Source organism: Pyxicephalus adspersus, chromosome Z, assembly GCF_032062135.1.
Source record: "Pyxicephalus adspersus chromosome Z, UCB_Pads_2.0, whole genome shotgun sequence".
Lineage (NCBI taxonomy): Eukaryota > Metazoa > Chordata > Amphibia > Anura > Pyxicephalidae > Pyxicephalus > Pyxicephalus adspersus.
Window position 1 is genome coordinate 21,841,416 of NC_092871.1, and position 11,749 is coordinate 21,853,164.

The 11,749-nt window shown below is 41.7% G+C and overlaps 1 protein-coding gene across 2 annotated transcripts in view; it reads left to right on the forward strand.

The window, feature by feature from the left end:
- LOC140344579 (uncharacterized) overlaps positions 1 to 11,749 on the forward strand; it is a 63,102-nt gene that overhangs the window by 21,904 nt on the left and 29,449 nt on the right. For both annotated transcript variants that reach the window (XM_072431829.1, XM_072431830.1), the window contains one exon: positions 2,382 to 4,156. In XM_072431829.1, coding sequence (XP_072287930.1) covers positions 2,633 to 4,156 — 1,524 coding nt within the window. In that variant the 5' untranslated portion in view covers positions 2,382 to 2,632. The remainder of the gene's footprint in view (positions 1 to 2,381; positions 4,157 to 11,749) is intronic.

The following is an 11,749-nucleotide window of genomic DNA, read 5'->3' on the forward strand; positions in this document are numbered from 1 at the left end:
AATAATCTTTTAGAATCTTTTTTTTCTAGATTTTCCTCCTTTAAAATTGGGTGCGTCTTATATGCCGGAGCGTCTTATACGCCGAAAAATACGGTAGACAAAAATGCAGTGCCCCTTCCTTCATTATCAAGATCAAGGTACTGCTTTGCAAAAAAAAAAAAAAAAATAGAAAAAAAATCAAAACTGACTCTAAATTATGATAGCTTCTGTTTAATGTATAACTGTTCTTTGGTCATGTAGAGGAATGCACCAGTTTCATGTTGGAGCAAACCCCCTATATATATACAGCCATGTTTTTAAGCTTCAATGTATTTAAATAGACTCCTGTGCTACACAATTTATTCCAACAGTCTTCTCATAACATTTTATGTGAATTTAACATATTTTATGCATATTTTTTTTCTGTTAAAACCTACATTGTGTAGACATCCAATAGCACTGATACTTCTGCAGGGTGCTGGCATCTTGGACGTGATGTCAGCAGCCCTATTGTCACACTCCATAGTTTTTATATTTTATTATTAAACTGAATTTATATAGTGCCAACATATTAGGCAGCGCTGCACATTAAATAGGGGATGCATATGGTGTCAATTCCCTTCATTCTGATACATGCGCACCCCTGGGTTCCATAAACACAGGGCCTTGACCTCCCCAAGTCTGTGGGGACCCCATAGGAAGACATTGACCTCAACTATAACGCAGTGCTGTACATTAGATAGGGGTTGCAAATTTATTTCTCAGGGATCCTTAGACAAGCCCTTTGTTGTTATTAGTATTATTATTATTAATATTAATAATAATTAACAGGATTTATATAGTGCCAACATATTACACAGTGCTGTACATTAAATAGGGATTGCACACTTAAGCTAGGTACACACTTGCAATAATTATTGTTAGAAAACGAACAACTATTATGCACGATTATATAAACGATCGTATTGTGCACAATTCTGTACATTTTGTTACAATGCGATTGTTCAAATATAATCCACAGATAATGTACACACGCTAGAGACGATCGTTTGAAAGATACAGGAAGGGACATGTGAAAGAGAAAGTGTACTGCAGAACAGGCCATGACCACTGAAGGACCGTACACACAATAGATAGTAAATAATCGTCGCTCATTTAGATCTGCCAGGACGGTTGTTCGTTTTCAGGGACAATCCTCATTCGTCGGCGTCGTTGTGCACTTTTTTGTTAACGATTATCAGACGATCGATCGTCAGTCATTCGTTTCCAACGTTTGTTGTTATATTGTGCCTTAGATATCCTTATATAGTAATATAGTATATTAATATTACAATTGAGGTCTTCCTATGGGGTCCCCACAGACTGAGGTCAAGGCCCTGTGTTTTTTAACCCAGGGGTGCGCATGTATCAGAACGGAGGGAATTGACACCATTTGCAACTACTATTTATTGTACAGCGCTGTGTAATATGTTGGCACTATATTATTATTATTATTATTATTATTATTATTATTATTAATAAACAGGATTTATATAGCGCCAACATATTACGCAGTGCTGTACATTAAATAGGGATTGCACACTTAAGCTAGGTACACACTTGCAATAATTATTGTTAGAAAACGAACAACTAACTATTATGCACGATTATTTTGAACGATCGTATTGTGCACAATTCTGTACATTTTGTAACAATGCGATTGTTCAACTATAATCCACAGATAATGTACACACGCTAGAGACGATCGTTTGAAAGATACAGGAAGGGACATGTGAAGGAGAAAGTGTACTGCAGAACAGGCCATGACCACTGAAGGACCGTACACACAATAGATAGTGAACGAATGGAATGGTCGTTCGTTTCCAGTGACAATCCTCATTCATCGTGTCCTTGTGCACTTTTTTGTTAACGATTATCAGACGATCGATCGTCAGTCATTCGTTTCCAACGATAATTATTGCAAGAAGCTTTACTTCTCAGGGATCGTTAGATATAGTTATATTGTGCCTTAGATATCCTTATATAGTGCCAACATATTACACAGCGCTGTACAATAAATAGTAGTTGCAAATGGTGTCAATTCCCTCCATTCTGATACATGCGCACCCCTGGGTTAAAAAACACAGGGCCTTGACCTCAGTCTGTGGGGACCCCATAGGAAGACCTCAATTGTAATATTAATAAACAGGATTTATATAGCGCCAACATATTATGCAGCGCTGTAAAATAAATAGGGGTAGCAAATGACAGACAGATACAAGCAATTTACACAGGAGGAGGAGAGGACCCTGCCCCAAAGAGCTTACAATCTAGGATGTGGGAGAATTAACACACAATAGGATTTGTTGCATGTTTTTATTTATTGTTCTACATTGACTTTCACTATGTTTATGTCTCCACAGGTAAACTTGGCGGACTTATAGCTGCGAGACTGACAGCCACGTTATGAGCCACTTTATTGATCCAGGGGACTATATAATTAGAGGGCGGATGGATACATTTCGTTGGAAAGAAAGAGTAAATCCTTTTTTGAACGCGCATTGATACGCAGACTGTGAATGCAGAGTAGTTACGCCCCCGGAACGTACGATTGGTTAGTTTTGTGGCGACGTCATCACCCAGAGGAGGGAGTCTCCGGGCAACGGGGGCTGTAATGGGGCAAAGCTATTCCAATAGCGCAGCAGAGGCTGCTGCTGGCTTCTCCGCGGCCGGAGAGTGGAAAAAGCGCTTCAGGCTCCGTAGAAGACAGGGGAGAGAAGGGAAGAGCCCGGCCAAGCAGCACTCTGGCTCCCAGAGGAGGGAAGTGAGTACAGGGCAGAGCATACAGCAACCTGAGGCTGGCAGCGGCAAGTCACCTAGTGCAGCTCAGGACAGAGAGCATCCCGAGAGCAGCCTAAGTATAGGGCAGGGTGAGGAGATAGGGGGAGGCCCACAACAAGCCACTGAGGACAGGGCACAGCATCTGGATATTACAGCAACTTCAGATCAGGGCATTGCCCATCCAGGGTCACGTGACCAGTCACCAGAGGGCACAGGGCAGGGCATAGGGCAAGCAGAGCCATTGACAGATACCCAGCAATATATTCCATCCGGTGCCACTAAAGCTGCGCAATCCTGTGACACGGCACACTATATACCTGGGAAGGTGTTCATATCTGCCGCTCATCCGTCAGATTTACCTGGCGCACAGGAGGACGTACTGACACTGTGCCAAGGTACAGCGACCAGCACACAAGCCGCTGCAGGTCCTGACATGAGACTGGATGGGCAGGGAACGCGGCACAGAAGGGATATGTCCTCGTGTGATGCCGCCAAGTCCGCTATGTCCGGCAGAGAGAGAACCTGGGTTGAAAGCGATGGGAAGATTTTTTTGGAATCTTCTAAGGAAACTCTAAAAAGTGTTTTGGGGGACACCGAGCACCTGGATTGCAGGAGAGTGGAGGTGACCAGCACAAAGGTAACAAAGACTTTGGAACACAGAGGGAATCTTTTTACCGGGACCGTAGAGAAGACGGTGAGCCATTCTATGAGTAGTGTGGAGCAAATGTCACGAATATCTGGTGCTGGAAAAGATGGACAGATTAGCAAAGCGCATAAAGAAAAGACAACTGGATTTTACTGCTCCGAGGTCCTATTGCAGAGAAGCAACATCTCCATAACCAAAAAAGTTGGATCCAACTTGCATCCTCATTATAGTCCCATTGAGGATTTGTGGAATGGTGACACTGGAATTCCTGGCTTAAAGCTCACCCCGCCAGAGGCAGAGAGCACCAGTGAAGCCCCCCAGACTGAGGAGCCATCCAGAGACTCCTTGTTACACAGAAGAGCTCCTCCTTTGCTTGTGGCCTCTGAAAGTCAAAGTTATTCCATTCCCCGACTTATTGTCACTCGTGATGCTAGCCCCAAGAGAGGACTTTCCCCTTCATTGTCTCCCCAACTACACGAAACCGGCTTTGCTCTAGATGTCCCCTTCTTCGGGGAAGCAGAATCCCCCGCATCGGACAGTGGTTGTGGTGGATCTCCCATACCTTCTCTCTTCTTGCGCAAGCTGTCCAGTTCCTCGGGTCTGTCTTCTGCTTCATCCTTCGAAGAGTCTGAAGATGACTTCATCGGCAGTGATGTGGAACCCAACGGGTTACAGCTACTTATCTGCAATCCTGAAGAGCAGGGGCAAGCTGTGAGTATACCATGTATGATATCTGGTGGTGACTTTTGTCTGGTTTGGGTACAAATTGTACCAATTATCTGTTCTCGGTTGTTGTGTCTTAGAATAGTTTACCAACCTTGGCCTTCAAGGACCACACAGCCCTCGGGTCTGATACATGCCAACCGATTCCTTTTCATCCCAATGATAATTCTCTACTTTCGTTTACAGTGTTCCTTTAATATTCCATATATATCCCGTATCTTTCTTACTTTTCTAAGTGTATTTTCTAGACTCACACGTTATTTCATCATTGAACAAACTGGAAAGCAGGAACTCTTGGTAATAGTTTTCCGTGCAATCTTTAGGCAATAGCAACGACTTTAAACCAGCTTTGAGTTCCAAAAATAACTAAAATGGACCAGATAAACAGCAGGTTCTAACTAAAGTTGCCTTGTTACTTTTGGTTACTTTTGTGATTAAAAGCTGGGTGAAAATGTGTGTGTGTTTATGGCTAGAAGTTTTAGTTCTTTATCATTATCGACCAGCAAAGTATCCAGGATAATCCAAAGGCCTCACCACAGAGGATAAAGCATACATATCATTGGTTTTATGGATCTTTAACATTGGCACAAATCAGCTTGTGTGTATGTTGTCTGATTCCATATTGAACGGGCATTCATCTTTGCTATTGTTCTTGGGTTACTGCAAGCTAATGAACTACTTTCTCCAAAGCAATTACTGGAAAATAGGCTTTGTACACACGTACAATGGTTCTCGTCCGATAATCGGCTCAGGGCTGATATCGTACGAGAATCTGGCGTGTGTACAGCGCTTGCCGTCCATCGTTCGAACGACCGTCCTTGCAGATCCGCGGACAATGGATGAGGAACGATCATATTGGAAGTGAAGGGGAGAGAGCAAAGCAGGGTGCCGCTCTGTCGTTCTCCCCTCCCCTCTCCATAGAGAAGAATAGTGCTTTATGTACAATGCGTGTTCATGCATCGTGCAGTCGTTAGTTGTTGGAAAGGATCTTTCATGATCCTTTCTTACGACAATTCTTGCACGTGTGAACATAGCCTTAGTTTTGGAGCCAGAATTCTGAAAGTGTAAAGGACAGAACACATTAGCAGAGCTCTTCTTTATTTTCTTCCATATTCATACTTGAAGCTGCTCTAGTACAGAACACTGTGTGCCAAGTCCATGGAACTTGACATTGATCGATAATTCCTTCTGCATCAGCAGGTATGGAGATGGTTAAATTACCAGCTTGTCTTCCTGGGTTTTTTGAGTAACTGCACCTTGTATCTTGTCAGGGCTTGCAGGCAATAAATAGTAACTGCCAATGGTTCTCTGTTTCAAGAAGAGAAAAAAAAAACATAGACAAGAACTTGTCTCATTTAAGTCATTTTTGTGGTGTGAACTTAGTTATGTATTCGAGTAATGCTGCACTAAGGGTTAATTCACTTACATAAAATCTATGCTTTTATGGTTACAACTTAATGTGTGTTATGTGATTGTGTCCAACATAGCCCCCAGCTTTCATCTGTGCTGAACAAAAGCAAGAGCTGAAGCATGAAACACATGGGCACATCATTGAAAGGATTATCATGCTCTGATGAACACCTTGTCGCTGAGCATCCAGGTCCATAGGTGAGGACATCGTCTTGCATGTGCACACTGCTGCTAATTTTGCACCTGACCAAGCCGAACAATATACCAATCCGTAATGGGTATTATTATTAAACAGTATTTATATATATCGCCAACATATCACGCAGTGCTGTACAATAAATAGGTGTTGCGAATGACAGACAGATACAGACAGTGACACTTGAGGAGGAGAGGACCCCGCCCCAAAGAGCTGAATCGTTCAAAATTTGTAAAAAACATGATGGAAAATCTGTTCTTCCGGTTGTTTTTCTTTACAGATAAAAAAGTAATGGAAATTATTTCTTCATTACAGAGAAAAAGTAATGGAAATTGCAATCTGATGTATTAGATTGTTTGTTTGTACACACAAGACTACAAAACCTTTGTACATTTAGTAGAGATTTACTAATATTTCTGATCTTACCACAACCATTTGGAACCCTAAACATTGCTAGCTTACAATTGGTGAGCTGCTGAATTCGCTTAAGATTAGCGGTTGCCAACTGGTGGACCGCAAGAAAGTTTTGGTGGTCTTTCCAGAGCCCAATAATGTAGTGATCCATGACAACCAAAAGGTTGGCGACCACTGCTATAGATTTCCTAGTGTTTTATAGATCAGGTCAGAAAAGAAAACCTCTTTACTTGGCCTTACATGCAGGGCTCGTATTGGACGAGAATCTGTACAGCCGCCATCAGACGTCGTTCATGGATCCTTCCTGGCAGATCCATGAACAACGGACAATAGCAATACAAGTGAAGGGGAGAGGGCACTGCGGGGTGCTGCTCCGTGTTGTATGTACATCGCTCGTTCATGCATATTTCAGTCTTTTATCATTGGAAAGGATTGTGAAAGACCCTTTTCCAATGACAAAAGTCTAACGTGTGTACGTAGCCTAAAGCTGCATGCATACGTGCAATTATAGTCGTTGGGAAGGATCTTTCATGATCCTTTCCAATGACTAAGGACTGCACGATGCATGAACAAGTGCTGTACATACATCACCTTTCTGCTCTATGGAGAGGGGAGGGTGAGAATGATGGAGTGATCATTCGTTGTCCATCGTCTGTGGATCCGCTAGGACGGTCGTTCGGACGATGGACAGCGGGCTCTGTACCCACGACATATTCTCGTCCGATACCTGCCCTGAGCCAATTATCGGGCGAGAACCATTGGACGTGTGTACGTAGCTTTGGAGTTATACAGTGCTTCAATATTATTTATATTGAGATTATTTTGTATTAGAATGAATGTTTTGTATTGCATTTGTGAACTCCTGTAACTAGTGAAAGGGGAGAGGTGGCATGACTTCTGTTTTTCAGGGCTATTTGTAGGTTCATTTTGTGATAAAAGTAAACCTAGTATCCCCAAACTTATTTATCAGATTAGTTGAGCAAAGATGACCCAGAGTGAGGTGTGATCGTTCAGATTGTTGGCAAGGTGCCAGCCACCAAGAGCTGCATTTGAACCCATGTTCCCACTGCCATAACATAGCTTGATTTAATAACACTGTGTAACACTAAAAGCAGAAAGCAAAACCTGTATAAGCAGAAAGTAAATATGGCTACCTTGGTGTATAAATTCAATTACATTATGCCGCCCTATTACATGCTTCTGCTTTATTAAAAATAGAGTGCTATGTGTTCCCTTGTCAATGTTCTAAAGTGTATTCATTTTTTTTGTAACTGTTGCCTGTTTGCACTGTCTTTAAGTGACAACTTCAGTTCCATGTGTGAGACTTCTAATATTTGTTAGAATATCACCCTAACCTTACAGAAGGGTGAAAACATGATTGGCGTTATGTAGCTGGCTCTGCCAAGTGAAGTTTGGCCCCTTGAACAATGCAGGCATCATCAGATCGCAGGTCAATCACCCGCACCTTAGTAACCTTAGAGGATCCCTGAGGCTTCCGGGTTGAAGAAAAATAGCAGAGGTTATTCTTTCCCTATTCATTGATATGAATCTTGTTCTCAGCAAGACCAACCTATTTGTGGATTCACTACCTGATCCTGGAGCCTGTGGGCAGTTGATCCGTCTTCATGGCCACATTAGTGTGCTAATTGGTGATTTTGATATGTGCCTACAGTTCAGCTTAAGTAGCAATTTGCTTTTGAGTCTTGTAAACATTTCTCTAATAGCTGATACATAATACTCTGAAGTTATGTATTCTGTAATATTCATATAGATCCACAAACTCATCCTGTACAATAAAGGGTTTGTTGGACATTGCAAAGTTTTATAGGTATACTTGATTCTTCAGATTGTACAAGAAGTATATAGAACACTTTATATAGCCATATACTGGGAGGATATATACACTGGGTTTGACACCCATTCTCCAGGTGTTGCTCAACTTTTGTAAATGCTTTCATCTTAGGCTGGCGATAAACATGGGAAGGTTGTCAGACATAGACATGGTATGTCTACCACCCATATTGGCCATATATACAGTTTAGCTTCCTTACAGTTCCCAGCACAATTAAGATTGCTTTTAAATAAAAAAAGCAATTTAATAGATAAAGACAACCTACCACTATCCCCGCTGGGCACAAATAGTGTGTGGATACCTAGCCATCACACCTACCTGTATGTTCAAAATATATAGAAGCCCCTCCAAATGAGTTGATGTGTTTCCAGTGAATAGAACCCTGGCCTTTCCTACTTTACACCTTTGGGGTGAATTGGAACTCCAACTTCTCATCCAGCAAATACCCTTGAAGACACCTCTGTATTAATGTCTATGGTTGTCAAAAGTTTTGGTCAAGTGTCCACATGACTTTGGCCATAAGGCAATGATGGTTGGTTGAACAAATCAAGATATTTGTTTTTACAATGAAAAGCTGAATAATATTTGCATGTGTATGACTGAGTTAAGGCTTGTCTGTGGGCCCTGTGCTGTCCCATAAATGTGTTTTGAGTCTCTGCCAAACACTGATGGCTTGTTAGGGGCAAATAATGCCAATAAGAACAATCTTCATTTCTCTTGTGTTGGCCAATCGTGCAAAAAAGCCCTTAGATTTCACAGATTTCCCAGATTGCACCAATTGTCATCATAATTACACAAGTCTTTTTTCTATGGGAATTTTTTTTTTCTACAATTTGATTTGCTGCTTTGATATTTTAGGTTGAGCAGAGCAAGCATTCTGCAACTTAAAAAAACCCTGATTTACGTACTTATTATTAAAGCAGAAATACCCAGAAAACAAAGTTTAAGGGTCATCTTGGCAGCCATGGAGCTGGTATTTTTAGATACACTGGGTGTTCCCCCCAGAAGCCGTGTGGAAAGAAATTGTGGGCGGCTGGCAGCCCCTGTATTGTGACCCCAACTCTTTTGTAACCACCCAAAAATAAGCCGGGTGGTTACTGAATAGTGCTAGGTGTTGTGCCCGGCTTAAAGGGGCTGGGGAGAACACTGGATACTGATTAAAGCTGAACTCCAGTTTTACCCTTCCTTTTTGCACATTTTGTGGATAGGTTTCTCCTGTGCTGAAAGCCATTTGTCCCATTTGCTTGCACACACTGTGATATTTATACAACAATAATTGGAGATGTTCGTTTTTGATTGATGGACTAACAGGATCATCTAGTCCACTCCTCCCTATCAGTTGTCCCAGCCCTCACCATTTTTAGCTGCTTGCTTTCTGTTCAGTCAGTCATTTAGTTTCAGCTGCATGTGTGTACATTTCCTGTGTAAGGTGTGCATGCAAATGCAGCCTGCTCAGGAATTCCTGATACAGTGTGTGAGAGGTGTTGCTATGACCTGATCCCCTGATGTTGCTGCAATTTACTATTCTTCTGTCTTGTGCGTATTTCACACAGACTTTTGCTAAACTTACACGTCATGAATTCACAAAGTAATGAGTGCACCAGCACAGATGCTAGATACAGGGAGCCAAGGTTTGTTATTTATTGTGCTGTCAGCAGGAGAGAAATGACAAAAATTAGAGAAAAAAATCCTTGGAAGATAAGCTCAGCATGGGGGAAGGACGTGGAGCAAGCATAGACTTCTCTTGACTCCTAAGGATAGATCCCTTGCAGACCCTGTAATATTAGAGGAATCAAGAAAAGAGAGTACAGTACAAGATCAAGGCACTATACCGGGAAAAGCAGGTATATCTTTTTATCAGGTTATCTTTAGGATGCTAATTAGACTGCAGCTTTAACACTGGCAGCCCCGATTCATTTAAACTGGTACATTTAATAGGTGGCTTTGAACTTTACAAGCTCTTTATTTGATTATTTGATATGATATTGAAAGAGAAGAGCAAGACCCACACTCGGAAATCATCATCGGTGTATCAGTGCCGTCGTATCTGAAGTTGATAACTGTTACAGTGCATAATAATACAATGTGTTTCATACCGGCTGCCAATGTTTGCTGTATTTTGGCAGGCTGATTGATGACTTGCCATTGCCAACTGAGGATCTGTTTTAGGTAAATAGGATTATAGTAGTGTAATCTTCATCTAATGTTCCCAAGGTTAGGTGTGGTACTTCATATTTCAGCATTCCTGGTTGTCATTTTTTTTTTTAATTTCCCAGACCACACCTGCAAGCTCTCTCAAAACCAAAATGGCAGCACACACGCTATTCAAACCGATTGTCTGTATGAGTTTGAGGAGTTCTGTTCTGGAACCTCTATTAACAAAAGTTCAAAGCTGGGTTGGGTCAGTTTCCATGCTGTATGGGCTGAGCACAGTATCTTTTGTTTGATAAGAATAGATATCCGCGGCCAGTCGTTTTATTGTTTGTGTAGAGAAGATGTTATTTACATGCTTCTAAAAATAAGCACCGGAAATGTACACATCCCTTACCTTGGACTCTATTTTCAGGACTCCTTGGAAAACCAGTTCTAGAAACAGTGAAAATGTTCATATCAGATAAACTGTGTGCAGCAACAGCAAAATCACCTACACTGAACTTGAACTGTTAGATTTCTGGTAAGGTGAAGGACTGCAAGTATCCGATTCCTGGAGAAAAATAGAGGAACAATGGGTTGCTTGTGGTAGCCGGAGACAGAGAGATGCAGGAACAAGGACATATTTTGGTAGACAGTATTCATTTATTGGTAATAAATATAAATAGTGGGTGAATTACATTTATAAAGCCCTAAGTAATCGGCCACTCCATCAGAAGGCCGTGTGATAGGACAGCAATGCAGAATTATAGTTTGGAGACAGGGATGCAGCATTGTGAATCTATTAGTGCCTGGAAATGGACCTTCATGGCAGGCTGACTTAGACTTTTAAAAATGAAACGAACTAGGTGAAGTTTGTATGAGATTATAATGAGTGGGTTTTCATTACACTTTAAAAGCCTGTTGCTTTAACCAGATCCCAAGCCTACCCCGAAATACTACTGCAATTAGCACTCATCTGTGCCTATCCTTTGCTCTCTTGGTGCTCCGGTGGCCACTTCTGCCTCTGCAAACTAACCATTGTCAACATTAGCAGTGCGAAAACTTTTTTTCTATTACTCTTTTATTACTGATTTAAAGCAGAACTAAATCTGAAATACCTGTTAATGTCCCCGTTAACGTCTTCCAGCCACACAATCTTTTTCATCTTTAGCCAGGATTGCTAGGAACAAAGTTTGACAACTGGGCGGTGATCAGGTGGGTAAGAACCATTATTGGGATATAGCCTGTTATTATTACTCAGTATTCATAAAGCGCCATCATATTATGCAGCGCTGTTCAAAGCCCGTAGTCATTTCACTAGCTGTCCCTCAAAGGGACTCACAATCTAATGTCCCTACCATAGTCATATGTCATTAATGTAGTCTAAGGTCAATTAACCTAACTGCATGTTTTTGGCATGTGTGAGGAAACCAGAGTACCCGGAGGAAACCCACACAGAGAACCTACAAACTCCATGCAGATAGTGCCCTGGCCAGGATTCGAACCTGGGACCCAGCCCTGCAAAGAGGCAAGAGCGCTAACCCCTGAGCCACCATGCTGCCTGTTCTTTTTTACA